The sequence below is a fragment of the Saccopteryx leptura genome, chromosome 3 (assembly GCF_036850995.1).
Source record: "Saccopteryx leptura isolate mSacLep1 chromosome 3, mSacLep1_pri_phased_curated, whole genome shotgun sequence".
In the NCBI taxonomy this organism is placed as follows: Eukaryota; Metazoa; Chordata; class Mammalia; order Chiroptera; family Emballonuridae; genus Saccopteryx; species Saccopteryx leptura.
Window position 1 is genome coordinate 100,392,442 of NC_089505.1, and position 14,742 is coordinate 100,407,183.

Here is a 14,742-nt window from a genome sequence, read left to right on the forward strand (position 1 = left end):
TGTCTCTTTCTTCCCCTCCCGCAGCCTAGGCTCCATTGGAGCAAAAAGATGACCTGGGCGCTGGGGATGGCTCCTTGACCTCTGCCCCAGGCGCTAGAGTGGCTCTGGTTGCGACAGAGCGACGCCCCGGATGGGCAGAGCATCGCCCCCTGGTGGGCGTGCCGGGTGGATCCCGGTCGGGCGCATGCGGGAGTCTGTCTGACTGCTTCCCCGTTTCCAGCTTCAGAAAACAAAAAACAAAAAACAAACAAAAAAAACTGGTATTAAAGATATGCAGCCCAGTGGTACCAGTTGGTAAACTATGGAAATATTTCTCCTCTGGTTGAGAAATAGCAGCTGCCCAAACCCCGTGAGTGCCCCAGCATCCTGGCCACCTCAGCCCTCCCCAGAGACTCTCCCACTGCTGTAATTAATTCTAGAAAGGATACTTAGAAGGGTGGGTGACATTGTTTTATATTTTTGCAGATACCTTTAATTTCTGGCTTAATAGCAGACAACTGGATTCTCACATCTGATTGTGCAGTTGATCTGTTGATTTTACATTGTGTAGTCCCTAGAAAACACCATTGTCGTACTTGTGAGACGAGAGAGGAAAAGGCAAATAATGTCTTAATATGAAAATAGTTTTGACCTTGCAAACTCTAAAGGGTCTCAGGGACCATCAGGGGTCCCCAGACTACTATTTGAGAACTGTTTATATTCTAAACTAGGATGGACTGTTTTCTGTAGTAGCCAAAGTCAGGACACCTGGATTCTAGTTCTATCTATTAATCTAGTTTTTTCAACAAAGACACCTGGTCTCTGGTCTGTCCTGTTCTCCACTCTGCCCTCAGGGCCTAACACAGTGCTCTAATTGGAACTGAAATGAACAAATGCCCAGGAGCTGAAAGAAGTTCAAGTCACCCAGGGATCCAGGGGTAATTATCAGCCATATCTACTATTTAAGGGTAGTGGTTAAGAACTTGAACTTTAGAGTCTCATGCCTTGGGTTCAAATCCTAGCTCTGCTGCTTATTAGCTGTGTGAAAGTGGTGATTAATGATTTGAGAAATCACATGCAAAACCACAGACTAAGCACTTTACGTATACACAACCCCATGAAGAAGGCCTTTTATTCCCACATAAAATAAGAAAACTGGGACAGAGTGTAGATAATAGCCCAAGTTCCCTTGCTTCTAATTTTATTAAAAACTGCCACAAGCCTTTTATTTTAGGTGGGGGAAGAGAGAGGAAGGGAAAGAGAGAGGAAAGGAGAAAGAAAGAAACAGAGTGAAAGAGCATCAATTCGTTGCTTCACTTGGTTGTGCATAGATTGCTTCTTGTACATGCCTTGACCGAGGATTGGACCGGTGACCTGAGGCTCAAGCTGGCGACCTTGGGATCATGTCAACGACCCTGTACTCAAGCCAGTGAGGACACCACACTCAAGCCAGTGACCCTGGATTTCAAACTGGCGACCTCATCATTCCTGGTCATAGATCTATCCACTGTGCCACCACCACTTAGGCAAATAAATACATCTTTGCATGTGTCCTCCATAATTTAATTAATATAAATTCCTAGTGAAACAAAGGATAGGCATTATTTTGGAATCTTCTGACATATACTGCCCAATTGTCCTTGAGAAGGTTTGGTATTGCCATTGGCAGTGTTCATTCCTACAGCGTTTGAACAGGTGCATGCTGGGTACTGTCCTTGGTGCTGAGGGTGCTCCGGTGAATGAGGCGACTCTGCTCAGGGCACTTAGTCTTGTTGGGGGCAGGGCAGATGGGTGATGACAGGTACTAAGAAAGCAAAAGGGTAAAGGGACACGATAGGGGAGAGTTCCTTCATATCGCGTGGTCAAGGGGGACTCTTCCATTGTGACAGGAACCTGAAGCTTTGGTGCCCATTTCCCCACACCCAAAGTATTGTCACATACTTCAACTAGCAAGAGAAAGGGATTTATTCTTATGTCCTTTCGAGAATTTACTAAGCACCTACTATGTTCTGGATGCTAAAAAGAAAACAAAGTATTCAGTCAGTGGACTAGAGAGATTTAGACTCAGCTCTCAAGAAATACCTGTGATGTTGGAGACCTCAGTTTCCCCATCTTTTAAGATGCGGGTGAGGCTGATCTTATAGGCTTATGCAGGCCTGAGTTGGCACAGAGCCAATGAGTTGACAAGTTCATCAAACTAATGGAAGAATTCATCCTTGCTGATGAGGCTAATGTTTGAGTGGGGAATTGGACTCATCAACTTGGGCCTTGGGCAACCTTCTTCTGACCCTCAATTGTCCCCTCTGTAAAAAGAGGAATGTTTTTTTCTTATAAGTTTGATTTATTTATATAAAAATGATTGTTAATTTTTTTCAAGGCCTCCTATCTTCCTCCCATCTTCTCCCCACTTCTCGAGTTGAGCATTAATAGGAACAGCAGCTTTCTGCTTTGGGCCCCCAGGTTTTGAGTCCGTGAGACAGGAGGTGTTCTGGGCGGCTTCTGTGCTGCATAGTCTGTTTTCTTCCCATGGGGGATATCCCTGGCTGCAGCCCGCTTCCCCACCCACCAAAGCCGTCCCTGCTCCCCCGTCCCAACCTACCACGCAGTCACTGCCTCCTCCCTCCTCCAAGGGTCTCACCAAGGACTGCGTGCGATCACTGCCAGCTTGCTGTGTGAGTGACGTCAGGGCCCCTCTCCAGGCTCTACCTTTAATTTCCAGTCGTGAGGAAGAGCCTGGTGTTTCCCTTGACACTGATGGGACACTAAGGTTCAAAGCCTCGAGATTTACTCACTCGAGGACCTATGGCTGGAAAGGAGAAACGTTACTGGGTTTCCGATACTGTGCCCGACCTGGAGCTTCGAGGGGCTGGCCTCCCACTTGGCCTTTAACTTTAACCACCTTGGTTCTTTCTGTACCTTTTTGTCCTGTATTTTGAGTGAACTGATATGTGGCTTTTCAGGGCAGAAATGACGTCTCTGATGTGCTTTGGCTGGGACTTTTAGAGGAGTGAATACCATGTCTGCTCAAAAGGCATGCATATATGCACTGTCATTCTACAATAAAAGCCACCTCTCTAGAAGGTCCTAAACACAACGATGCTGCCAGTGCTTCCCAGTCTGTTGCCTTGGGGAAGTCCTTTGCAGCCCCTGCAGCACCTCTTTGGGGCACCTCTGATAGAGGTGCCTCGGTCTTGAGAAGGCACGAGTACCAGAGTATTTGGGTCTTGTTTTCCTTCTTACTCCTGATGCTTGCTTAACTTTGCTGTAGGTAAACAAGTCCCGACAGGGAAAGGGATCTGTTTCCTTGCTGGTGTAATGAGCAGATGGAATGAGACCTATTCGAGTTTCTCAGAATCTTTGCTTTTCAACTCAGGGGCAACGCCTGAGAGATTAACTGTGATCGCCACCGTTTAGTGGGTGCATAGTACAGGTCAGCATTGTGGTCGGTGGATTGTGTGTGGTCCTTTGTGTCTCTACGTGGGCCATTACAGGGGACTGCCAGGTAGGTGGTGATGTCGCTGTCTCACAGATGAGAAAGCAGAGGCTCAGAATGCATACAGAAGTGACATGAGATCCTCTGTTAAGTGCAGGCTGGTGCCTGGACCAAGCTCTCTAGGGGCTGAGTAAGGTATACATTTGGTGGCTTTTCCAGGTACACTGGTTCAGAGCCCGGAAGGTCACCAGGAAGGAGGGTATGACGCTCTGGCAGCACTGAACTCTTACCATCCTCCCTGCTCACCCTACAGACAAGCCCTTGTGGCCGCCCCTGCAAGCTGTGTGCAAGACCGGGGCTGCCTGGGGCTGAGTACATGCCCTATGGGGCTGTCTGGAGTCGGGAGCTCATGGGGTGTGGCTGCTGACAGCCCTGGTGGCTCTATCCCTTCAGGCATCGGCACAATGCCTGTGGGCCAGGGGAAACATGCTTCCTCAAGCCAGGCACGGTGGTGCCTTTGCCTCCTGCAACATCACCATGGAAGTCAAGTTTGTGGTGATGCACCATGAGGTCCTGGCTGAGGCCCTGCCCGGTGACAACATGGGCTTTGAACATGAAGAACATGTTGGTGAAGGACATCAGGCAGGGCAACGTGGCAGGGGACACATAGTGGGCTCAGAGAAGGTGCCAGTTGCTTCGAGGCTAGGAACATTAATGTGGTGGGTGCCCAAGAAGCACGGCTTTCCCTGGGACCTTTACTTGTGGACGCAGAACAGTCAAGTGGCTAAGAAGAAATGTGCTGGTGTAAGACTTCCAGGTTTCCAACCATTACAGCCAAGTGCCTTTCAACTTCTATGCTTGTTTGTCACCTATAAAATAGATATAAAGAGATTTTCAGCAAGTTGAGAATTCAAGGAGTTCATATGCACAATCCAAAGTGTCACTAACGTGGTTCGCCTGACTTCCTGTGCAAGCTCCCTGTAGCTCATGCCCTGCAGTGTTCCCCACTTGTTTCTCCATGTCCTATGTCGTTGGTTGCATTGCTGTGCAGATGGTGGCCATTGGAATCACCAAAGCTGCACAGAAAAAAAGTCACGACCGAAGGCAAAGTCACCAAGCTGACCATGAAAGCGGCTAGGAAGTAAATGGTGATGGCTATTTTAGGTCCCTCCAGGCCAGGGGCAGCCCAGGTGGAGCCACACCTAGGAAGGAAAGAGTGGCTCGAGGAGACAAGAGCCTTGCAGTTGCTCTGATCATGACCTGCCCCTGCTAATACGTTTTTCTTTCTTTCTTTCTTTTTTAGAGAGAGAGAGAGAAACAGGAAGAAGGAAGAGAAATGAGAAGCATCAACTCGTAGTTGTGGCACTTGAGTTGTTCACTGATTGCTTCTCATACGTGCCTTGATGTGGGGTGGGGAGTGGTGGTGCTCCAGACGAGCCAGTGATGCCTTACTCAAGCCAGCCATGTTGGGCTCAAGCTGGCAACCTTGGGCTTCAAGCCAGTGACCTTTGCCCTCAAGGCAGTGACCCCATGCTCAAGCTGGTGAGCTTGTGCTTAAACCAGCGACCTCAGGGTTTTGTTTGTTTGTATTTTTCCAAAGCAGGGAGGCAGTCAGACAGACTCCCATATGTCCCCAACCAGGATCCACCCGGCATGCACACTAGGGGGCGATGCTCTGCCCATCTGGGGCATTGCTCCATTGCAGCTGGATCCATTCTAGCACCTGAGGCAAAGGCCATGGAGCCGTCTGCAGCACCTAGGCCAACTTTGTTTCAGTGGAGCCTTGGCTGTGGTAGGGGAAGAGAGAGATAGAAAGGAAGGAGAGGGGGAAGGGTGGAGAAGCAGATGGGTGCGCTTCTTCTGTGTGCCCTGGCCGGGAATTGAACCTGAAACTTCCACATGCCAGGGCTGATGCTCTACTGCTGAGCCAACCAGCCAGGGAAACCTCAGGGTTTTGAACCTGGGACCTCAGCCTCCCAGGTCTTTGCTCTATCCACTGTGCCACCACCAGTCAGGCATGTTTTTCTTTTTGCTGATGAATTTGAAGCATGCGAATAAAGCACAGAGTCTTTTTGTCTCTCTGCCTCTTCTGACCTGGAAGTCTCAAGTAAGAAAAGAGTTGAGGGGTGCCAGGGCTAATTTTGCCCCTGCTGCTTCCTTTTGGGGACTCGGCTGATGCAAGAGCCACAGAGCTGGGCTCATGGGGAGGAAAGGGTATAAAGGGGTATAACCCTGGGGCATCTCTTGGCCCTGGCCTCATTCGTCAGCTCTTAGAACAGGACTGGACACTGGCATTAGACTGCCTGATTTAAATAGTGTCTCTAAAAGTTACTAAACTTCTGTGTGCCTTGTAAAATGGGAAAATAGTACCTGACTCACAGGGGTGTTAAAGGTCAAGTGAATTGGTACCTGCTGGCCATGGTAAGTTAGCTATTCTCATCAACACGGTGTTGGAATTGGAGTCAAGTGAGAGCTATTATGGGGAAGTTCAGTGGAGAGTTGGGGGCGGGGAGCAGAGAATGAGACCAAAATTTGGAGGATGAGCTCTGTTTTATTTTCCTAGGGGACATGTTTCCCTTCAATTATTTCCTTAACTTCACTTTGACAATTTCAGAGTTACAGAACAGTTGCAAAGTCCCATGTATACTTCACTTAGATTCCCTAAATCTTAAATTGACCACATCTGCTTTATTCTTTTTCCTCGAAGTACAGAATTTTTTCTGAACCATTTCAGAGGAAGCCTCAGTTATGACTTGACTGCCCATTAAATGAACACGAGTACACTGCTGAAGTCTACAGATGTCATTCAGATTTTGTCATTGATCCCAATAACATGGTTTACAGCCAAAAAACATGTCAGGATCATGTGTTGCATTCAGTTGTCTCTTAATTTCAGATTTTGAAACAGCCCCTCCCTCAGTTCTGCCCCCTCCTAGAGGTCTGGCTAAGGCCCAGCTCTGGGCCAGGCAGTGGGCGCTTGAAGGAGGCTCAAAGGAGACGCCCTTTTTCTTTGCCCTCTTCCATCAGACCAGCTTCCCAGAGAGCAATTTTGTCCTGATGGATGCAACATAGAGCCTAGGGGCCTCTACCTCCCTCTAGCGGTGAGAGAAGGTAAAAAAGGCAGCAGAAGAAACTGGCTTGGCTCCTTCACCACCCAAGTCCTGCATGTTGTTCTTTCCTCATTGGCTCCAGTTAAAGAAACTGGCGACTCAAGGTCAGCTTCAGCTTGGGATGTGGATGCTGGCACTCCCTTGGGTCCTGCTGCTAAAGATTTCGTGTAAATCAGGGAGCTGTCTTATTGTCTGGGACTGGAGTCCTTGTCTGTCAGACTAATCTGCAAGCCGTCTTTGTGTCTGCAGGATGATCCGCTCAATTATAAATCATGTCTAACACTTTAGTCAGGGGTTGGTTGGATACAGCAGGTTTATATATATTAACAAGAATAACCACTCATTGTAGACTTACTATGTGTTCTACACAATTACCTCATTTAATTTTCAGTCTCATGTATCCATTTTATTTTTTTATTTTTTATTATTATTTTTTTTGTATTTTTCTGAAGCTGGAAACGGGGAGAGACAGTCAGACAGACTCCCGCATGCGCCCGACCGGGATCCACCCGGCATGCCCACCAGGGGCGAAGCTCTGCCCACCAGGGGGCGATGCTCTGCCCCTCCGGGGGGTCGCTCTGCCGAGATCAGAGCCACTCTAGCGCCTGGGGCAGAGGCCAAGGAGCCATCCCCAGCGCCCGGGCCATCTTTGCTCCAATGGAGCCTTGGCTGCGGGAGGGGAAGAGAGAGACAGAGAGGAAGGAGGGGGGGGTGGAGAAGCAAATGGGCGCTTCTCCTATGTGCCCTGGCCGGGAATCGAACCCGGGTCCCCCGCACGCCAGGCCGACGCTCTGCCGCTGAGCCAACCGGCCAGGGCCTTTTTATTTTTTTTTTTACAGAGACAGAGAGAGAGTTAGAGAGAGAGATAGATAGGGACAGACAGACAGGAACGGAGAGAGATGAGAAGTATCAATCATTAGTTTTTCATCGCAACACCTTAGTTCAATGACTGCTTTCTCATATGTGCCTTGACCAGGGGACTACAGCAGACGGAGTAACCAACCCCTTGCTCAAGCCAGTAACCTTGGGTCCTAGCTGGTGAGCTTTGCTCAAACCAGATGAGCCCGCGCTCAAGCTGGCAACCTCGGGGTCTTGAACCGGGGTCCTCCGCATCCCAGTCCGATGCTCTATCCAATGCGCCATCATGTATCCATTTTAAAGATGAGAAAAGTTGAGGTGGAACTAAGTTTAATTAGTAACCTGCCCAAGGACGTATAGCTTATTAGCTAGCCAAGACAGGACCACATCTGCCTGTTTTCACAGCTCAGGACTCAAGCCACTCTGTTCCAATTGTACAAATGCCATTTGTTTACATTATTACAGGATAAATTATCTGCTTCATAATCTGTATACCTGATTAAATGTAGTTCTGGCAGTCTCATCACGCAAGCACCACCAGGTCCTGAGACTGTGGGGCGCGGAGAGGATTCCGGAAGCTCAAGTAAAACCTAGTCTGAGAGCTTTGAAAACTATTCTTGGAAAACCCAGGTCCGAGTCGTCGGGCGGGTGTTGCCTGCAGTTGCTAGCAGTGTCCACGAGCGGAGAGCTGACGCTACGCTGCTCCACGTGCGCCTCTTTCCTCTCCATCTCTCGGGTTAGCTTGGGGAAAGAGCCCGCCTCCTGGCCCATAAGGCCCTGAACCGGAAACTTCATTCTCTCTTCCTGTTTCCCATGATGGCGGTGAGTACTTGCTGCCCTTTGTAGCTTTTTTTCATCCGCCTCCATCCATGGCCGCCCGAGCCCCCGCCGGCTCATTCGCCCTTGGCCGGAGGAGAACAGAGCCCTCGATAGTGTCCGTGTCGGAACTTCAGAGCCATGCAGGCGGAGAGCGTGGAGCCGACCCCTGTCGCCTCCCCTCCCGCCCTCGCAGGAGCAGGCTCAGGGCAGCCGCCGGGAGGGCTCAGATGCACGGGCCCCTAGGCTGCAGCGAGAGCGAGCCGCTCGAACGAGGGGGTCTGGGACACGGGATCCGGACCTGTTTCCTGTCCTGGGGATTTGAGACTTGTCCATGTAGGGAACGTCATCTGGGACCTCCGCAAAGGGAAGGGGGCCAGCCTTTTGCCGCAGCCTCGGAGCTGCTTCGGCATGGGATGGGGGACGTGGCACAATCGCGTGTTTCCTGTTTCCTCAGTAGTTAAATTTCTATGTTCCCTTTCCCTCCATCGGCCTATTAATGGGCCGCTGCTCGTCACTGCACGTTGAGCCTCTTGGGGTTCACCCTCAGTGTCTGGAATTTTGGCACTTGGCACCTGCCCTAAGTGTCTGTTCGCCCATTCCGTGCGTGGAGGAAGAAACAAGATTTCGAGCTGTCTTCCTGGATGTCTCCCAGATAAACACGGGGACACTTAAACTAAATCCTTAGGACTTCGGTAGGATTTGGGATGAGCAGAAATAAATACGCAGCTAGGGTGGGTTGAGGGTGTTGACCCTGCGCTTCCTGTTACAGCAGGACCAAGGTGAAAAGGAGAACCCCATGCGGGAGCTTCGCATCCGCAAGCTCTGTCTCAACATCTGCGTGGGGGAGAGTGGAGACAGACTGACCCGAGCAGCCAAGGTCCTGGAGCAGCTCACCGGCCAGACCCCTGTGTTCTCCAAAGGTAGATGGCGAGCCTGCAGAGGGCTGGTGGCTCAGTATACCTGGGTGTTTCTTAACTCTCCTGCCAAGTTGAGGGTCCATTTTGGGGGTTTTTTGTTCGTTTTTTTGTTTTTGTATTTTTTCTGAAGCTGGAAACGGGGAGAGACAGTCAGACAGACTCCCGCATGCGCCCGACCAGGATCCACCCGGCACGCCCACCAGGGGGCAACGCTCTGCCCCTCCGGGGCGTCGCCAAGGAGCCATCCCCAGCGCCCTGGCCATCTTTGCTCCAATGGAGCCTCGGCTGCGGGAGGGGAAGAGAGAGACAGAGAGGAAGGAGGGGGGGGGGTGGAGAAGGAAATGGGCGCTTCTCCTGTGTGCCCTGGCCGGGAATCGAACCCGGGACCTCTGCACGCCAGGCCAACGCTGTACCACTGAGCCAACCGGCCAGGGCCTGAGGGTCCATTTTGAAAGTGACAGTTGACATCCCTTAAAAAGCATTACCTTCCTGAGGTACTCAAGAAGTAGCTTCCTTTTTTAGGATTGGTTGTGCCATTGGAGTACAAGGTTTTATGGGAGCAGAAATTATGACTAGCCCAAGCAAAGACTATCCAAGTAGGAGAAGAGGTAGTGTGGAAATGCTGGGGAAGCAGGAAATGGTATTAAGCCTGATTAACATGGTTATATAGGCTGCATCAAGAACAGGGTAAAGTTGTATTGCTTTAGGATAGTGAAATATGGCAAGGCCTTGGGTTCAAATACCATCTCTTTTTACCAACTGTGACCTTAGACAAGTTAACTCTCAGAATCTCATCTGTAAAATGGGGGTGACGATACAATAAGGTTTTAGCAAACATTAGTTGTTATTTCCTAATGTTTTGTGTTCTGTGAACACAATGATTAGCTTCCTTTCTAGGGGCTTATTCTGGTTGTGAACCTGCTTTTCCTGAGACTTTGGTATTATGACTAAGCTCTTAATTGCTTAAGTATGGTTGAGTGACTTGGAAGTTGGAAAATCTGTTTTCTGTGTTACAGATGAAACTGATTAAGAGATGTAGGTGACACTGGTTAGAACACCACCACTTAGAGTGTGGATATACACTTAAATCTCTTTGGAGTGATGGAGATGATGTACTAGGGCATAGACAGTGGGTGTATGGCGGCACCTAACTCCTTGTTACCCCCTGCCTGCAGCCAGATACACTGTCAGATCCTTTGGCATCAGAAGAAATGAAAAGATTGCCGTTCACTGCACAGTCCGTGGGGCCAAGGCAGAAGAAATTTTGGAGAAAGGTCTCAAGGTGAGGCTGATCCCATCATGGGGTGATACTCATGAACACCAGCTTAACACGTAATTATAGTGGCAGCAATTAAACTTAATGTACTGATTTTTTTTTTCTTTTTCTTTTTTTTCAGAGAGATAGACAGGAAGGGAGAGAGATAAGAAGCATCAACTCATAGTTTTGGCACTTTAGTTGTTCATTGATTGCTTCTCATGTGTCTTGACCAGGGGGCTCCAGCTGAGCCTCTGACCCCTTGCTCAAGCCACTAACCTGGGGCTCAAACCAGTGACCATGAGGTTTTTTTTTTTTTGTATTTTTCTGAAGTTGGAAATGGGGAGAGACAGACAGACTCCCGCATGCACCTGACCGGGATCCACCCGGCACACCCACCAGGGGGCGATGCTCTGCCCCTCCGGGGCGTCGCTCTGCTGCAACCAGAGCCACTCTAGCGCCTGGGGCAGAGGCCAAGGAGCCATCCCCAGCGCCCCAGCCATCTTTGCTCCAATGGAGCCTTGGCTGCGGGAGGGGAAGAGAGAGACAGAGAGGAAGGAGGGGGGGGGGGTGGAGAAGCAAATGGGCGCTTCTCCTATGTGCCCTGGCCGGGAATCGAACCCGGGTCCCCCACACACCAGGCCGACGCTCTACCGCTGAGCCAACCAGCCAGGGCCGACCATGAGGTTTTGAACCTGGGACCTCAGCATCCCAGGTCAACACTCTATCTATGGTGCCAATAGTAGTCAGGCTCTCTCTCTATATATATAATTTTAAAGATTTTATTGATTTTAGAGGAGAGAGAGAGAAGGAGAGAAAGGAATGGGAAACATCAAGACATAGTAGTTGCACTTGTATGTGCCTTGACCTGGTAAGTTTGGGGTTTCAAACCAGCATTTCAGGCCCACACTCTTACCTACTGCACCACCGCAGTTCAGGCTTTTTATGTTTCATTTGGTTTTGTTTTAGTGTAATTGACATATAACATTGTATTAGTTTAGGCTGTACCATATGATTATTGCATTTACTAAAATTACAATGATGGGAAGTTTGTACCTCTTGAACCCCTTAACACTTCCCTGGCAGCCACCAATCTGGGTTTTTTTGCATTTAGAAGTTTGTTTGTTTGTTTGTTTTTGTAACAGACAGAGAGAGGGACAGACAGGCAGGAAGGGAGAGAGATGAGAAGCATCAATTTTTTGTTGTGACACCTTAGTTGTTCATTGACTGCTTTCTCAAATGTGCCTTGACTGGGGGGCTTCAGAGCGAGTGACCCCTTGCTCGAGCCAGCAACCTTGGGTCCAAGCTGGTGAGCTTTGCTCAAACCAGATGAGCCCGCGCTCAAGCTGGCAACCTCGGGGTTGGACTCTTGGGTTGTTTTACATATCTTGGTTATTGTAAATAATGCTACAGTGAACATAGGGGTACATGCGTCTTAATTTTTTGAGGAACCTCCATACTGTTGTTCACAGTGGCTATACCAATTTACAAACTCACCAACAGTGCACAAGAGTTCCCTTTTCTCTATGTCCTGACTACATTTCTTTTTGATAATAGTCATTCTAACTGGTGTGAGGTGTTACCTCTTTGTGGTTTTGATTTGCTTTTCCCTAATGACTAGAGATGTCAGAGCATTTTTTTTTTCATGTGCCTATGGGCCATCTCTATGTCTGAACTCTTCCTACCCTGGCCTGTTAGCTCAGTTGGTTAGAGCAGTGTTTTCAACCACCAGTCTGCCAGAAATTTCATATGCCAGTCCAGGAGAAAGTTAACCACCCTGCTGTTGTGTGAAGATTATAGAACTGGGTTGGAGCATTGTCCCTGGGGTTGCTGGTTCGGTCCTGCTCAGGGCACATGCAAGGATCAACCAATGAATGGATAGAGGAGTGGAGCAACAAATCAGTCTCCCTGAAATCAATTGAAAATAATTTAAAGGACCCTTCTTTTTTTAGGCAGGGTTAAACTGTACTCTGGTGCTTCCTCTGGGTTTTTTCCTGCCCTTTCAAAGTTGGGAAAGGTCTTGAACTCCATAGTTGAGACGTGATTTGGTGTAGTGGGGATATCAAATTTGGTTGTGGTCAAATTGTATTTCTGGGTGCTGAGTGTTGCAGGCTAAGCTAATTATTTTGGGGGCATTTGCGTTAACGAACTGTGATTGCTACATTTATCTCCTCAGGTGCGAGAGTACGAGTTACGAAAAAATAACTTCTCAGATACTGGAAACTTTGGTTTTGGGATCCAGGAACACATCGATCTGGGGATCAAATATGACCCAAGCATCGGTATCTATGGCCTGGACTTCTATGTGGTATGAATATTTCATCCATTTCACTCTTTGTCTGTGAGGGGCATGGATTCTGCTACTCCTTTATTTCACATAAGCTGTTTTGATGTTCAGGTGTTGAAGAACATGGGTTGAAGCCTTGTTGTCTGCCTTGTCTTCTTTCCCTTTGGAAGATGTGCCTTGTTTATGACGCCTGTAGGGATGTACACTAGTTAGACGAGATTGCTGCTATTGTAAAACTTAAAGTCTAGCATCTAGCAACCACCGATAGGGCTTAGAGGTGGATGAAGAAACTGTTTCGTTCAGCTACTGAATTGAAAATTTAAGAGATAATGCTGGGAGCCGCCTTTGGAATTTGGGTTGACTGCACTGAGACTACTCTTTCCAGCCCCTTCCCTTAGACTCTGGGGGACAGTAGCTTTCATTCAGAGGGCAGGCTTGGCGATGTGGCTGGTTTGTCTCAGGTGGGGGTTTCAGTGTAAGAATGACCATCTGTGTTATTGCAGTGCTTTGGCCCAACCATCAAACTAAAGAGCAAAAACCAAGTCCTGACTGGTGTAGGGCCTGAATTATGGCAGCAGCCTTGTTAGATTTGTGTGTCCAAACAGTGATGAGAATTGGTTGCTCACTGGGAATCTGGGAACAGCAAGCCTCATTTAAGAAGGATTTTTGAGTTGAAGTGCAAGGGGAGAGATAAAACTACTTTTTTATGCTTCTCAGACTTTAAGTAAAAATGTTTTGGAGATTGGGGAGCAGCGGTGGAGAATTACGGGGAGTAGCTACCATTAGAAGTTAGATAGGGAAGCAGGGAGGTGCGGCAAGTTCCGGCCTCCAGAGCAAACCTGTGGTGTGGCAGCGTGTCTAGGATGTTGCTAACGAACAGTTCCATCTGGCCCTGAGATTGTGGGTCCAGAGTGACTCTTGAGGACTAATCTCCAATGGGTGAGTCTTGTCTGTCTGCTTTTGACTCTGAGCTGGCTAGGTGACTGTTGGTTATTCCTGGGACAGGTGCTGGGTAGGCCAGGTTTCAGCATCGCAGACAAGAAACGCAGAACAGGCTGCATTGGGGCCAAACACAGAATCAGCAAAGAGGAGGCCATGCGCTGGTTCCAGCAGAAGGTAAAACTGATCTCTCGCAGGTGAAATGGTGGAATGTGGTGAATGGAGTTGGGATTTGGGGATACAAAGTCATTTACCATTTGATGGTTAGCTTCTGTGAAGATAGTATGTATATTTGGGCAACTTGGCAAGTAGGGGCTTCCAGGGATAATGATTTAAAAGAACACCCAGGATCGGGCCTTTTTCCCCACCGCCATGAATGCTGGTAACATAAAGAGAGGGAATACAGCTTTAATGAGCGCCCCCTTTCTCTTAGGGTGTAGTGCAGTTGAGCACAGTGTAGCAGCTACAACTGGCCAGCTTCCTGTTCAGTTCAGGGTGGGCATGGGATTCAGAGCCAAGTTCATGTATCAGGTTTGAATTCTAAAATGAAACATTAGCCATTGCTGCGATTTTTGCTGTTGCCACCTGTTCTGAAGAAAAATAAAATCTCTTCTCTTGCAGTATGATGGGATCATCCTTCCTGGCAAATAAATCCTGTTTCTATCCAAAAGGCAAATAAAATATTTTCAGTGAAAGGTACATTACTTTGTGTTTTCTGTGAAAGGAGCCTGGCCATATTCAAGTCCTTGGACCTCAAGCCACTTAAAGCTTCGATGGGAATAGCTGGTAACAACCTGTCTTCCTCTGAGCGGATGCCAGTGTTTCCTGGCAGAGCTAAGCCTGAGCTGCAGCATTGCCCGTGCTCACCACACCCTGTCGCTAGGCTGTGGTGCAGTAGCCCTTGGAAACTGATTTCAGAGGAGGTGCATGGGGCTGGGTTAGAGCCTTGGTCAAAGGTGGGCGGCAGAGCCGCCATGTTCCAGGAGGCTCCCTTCGACTCAGCGATTCTGGTCTTCACTAGAGATTTTACTAGCATTGATGTCTGGTGACGGGATAATGGGCTTTGGTGTGAAGCTTGGGGTTATATTTTGGTGTAAATGTTCAGACCTATTTTCCCTTTAAAGTGAGAGTCCATCAGGTGGAGA

At 48.7% G+C, this 14,742-nt stretch overlaps 1 protein-coding gene and 1 long non-coding RNA gene across 2 annotated transcripts; one reads left to right on the plus strand and one right to left on the minus strand.

Moving 5' to 3' along the window:
- Positions 1 to 1,183: 1,183 nt before the first annotated feature.
- On the minus strand, positions 1,184 to 8,013 carry LOC136399770 (uncharacterized). The gene is made up of 3 exons (XR_010750205.1): positions 7,876 to 8,013; positions 2,618 to 4,281; positions 1,184 to 2,282 (listed from the first exon to the last, which is right to left on the minus strand). It is a non-coding gene; the product is annotated as an uncharacterized lncRNA (long non-coding RNA).
- A 48-nt stretch (positions 8,014 to 8,061) lies between these two features.
- On the plus strand, positions 8,062 to 14,296 carry RPL11 (ribosomal protein L11). Its single transcript, XM_066375409.1, has 6 exons — positions 8,062 to 8,202; positions 8,969 to 9,119; positions 10,292 to 10,398; positions 12,548 to 12,679; positions 13,664 to 13,774; positions 14,219 to 14,296. Exons 1-6 carry the CDS (start codon positions 8,194 to 8,196, stop codon positions 14,246 to 14,248), a joined length of 540 nt encoding a protein of 179 aa, XP_066231506.1. The 5' UTR covers positions 8,062 to 8,193; the 3' UTR covers positions 14,249 to 14,296.
- Positions 14,297 to 14,742: the final 446 nt, after the last annotated feature.

Excerpts from the sequence above, each read along its gene's own strand:
- RPL11 (XM_066375409.1), top strand. Across the intron at positions 9,120-10,291 it reads GACCCCTGTGTTCTCCAAAG|CCAGATACACTGTCAGATCC; the intron begins GTAGATGGCGAG and ends CCCTGCCTGCAG. Across the intron at positions 10,399-12,547 it reads TTTTGGAGAAAGGTCTCAAG|GTGCGAGAGTACGAGTTACG; the intron begins GTGAGGCTGATC and ends TTATCTCCTCAG.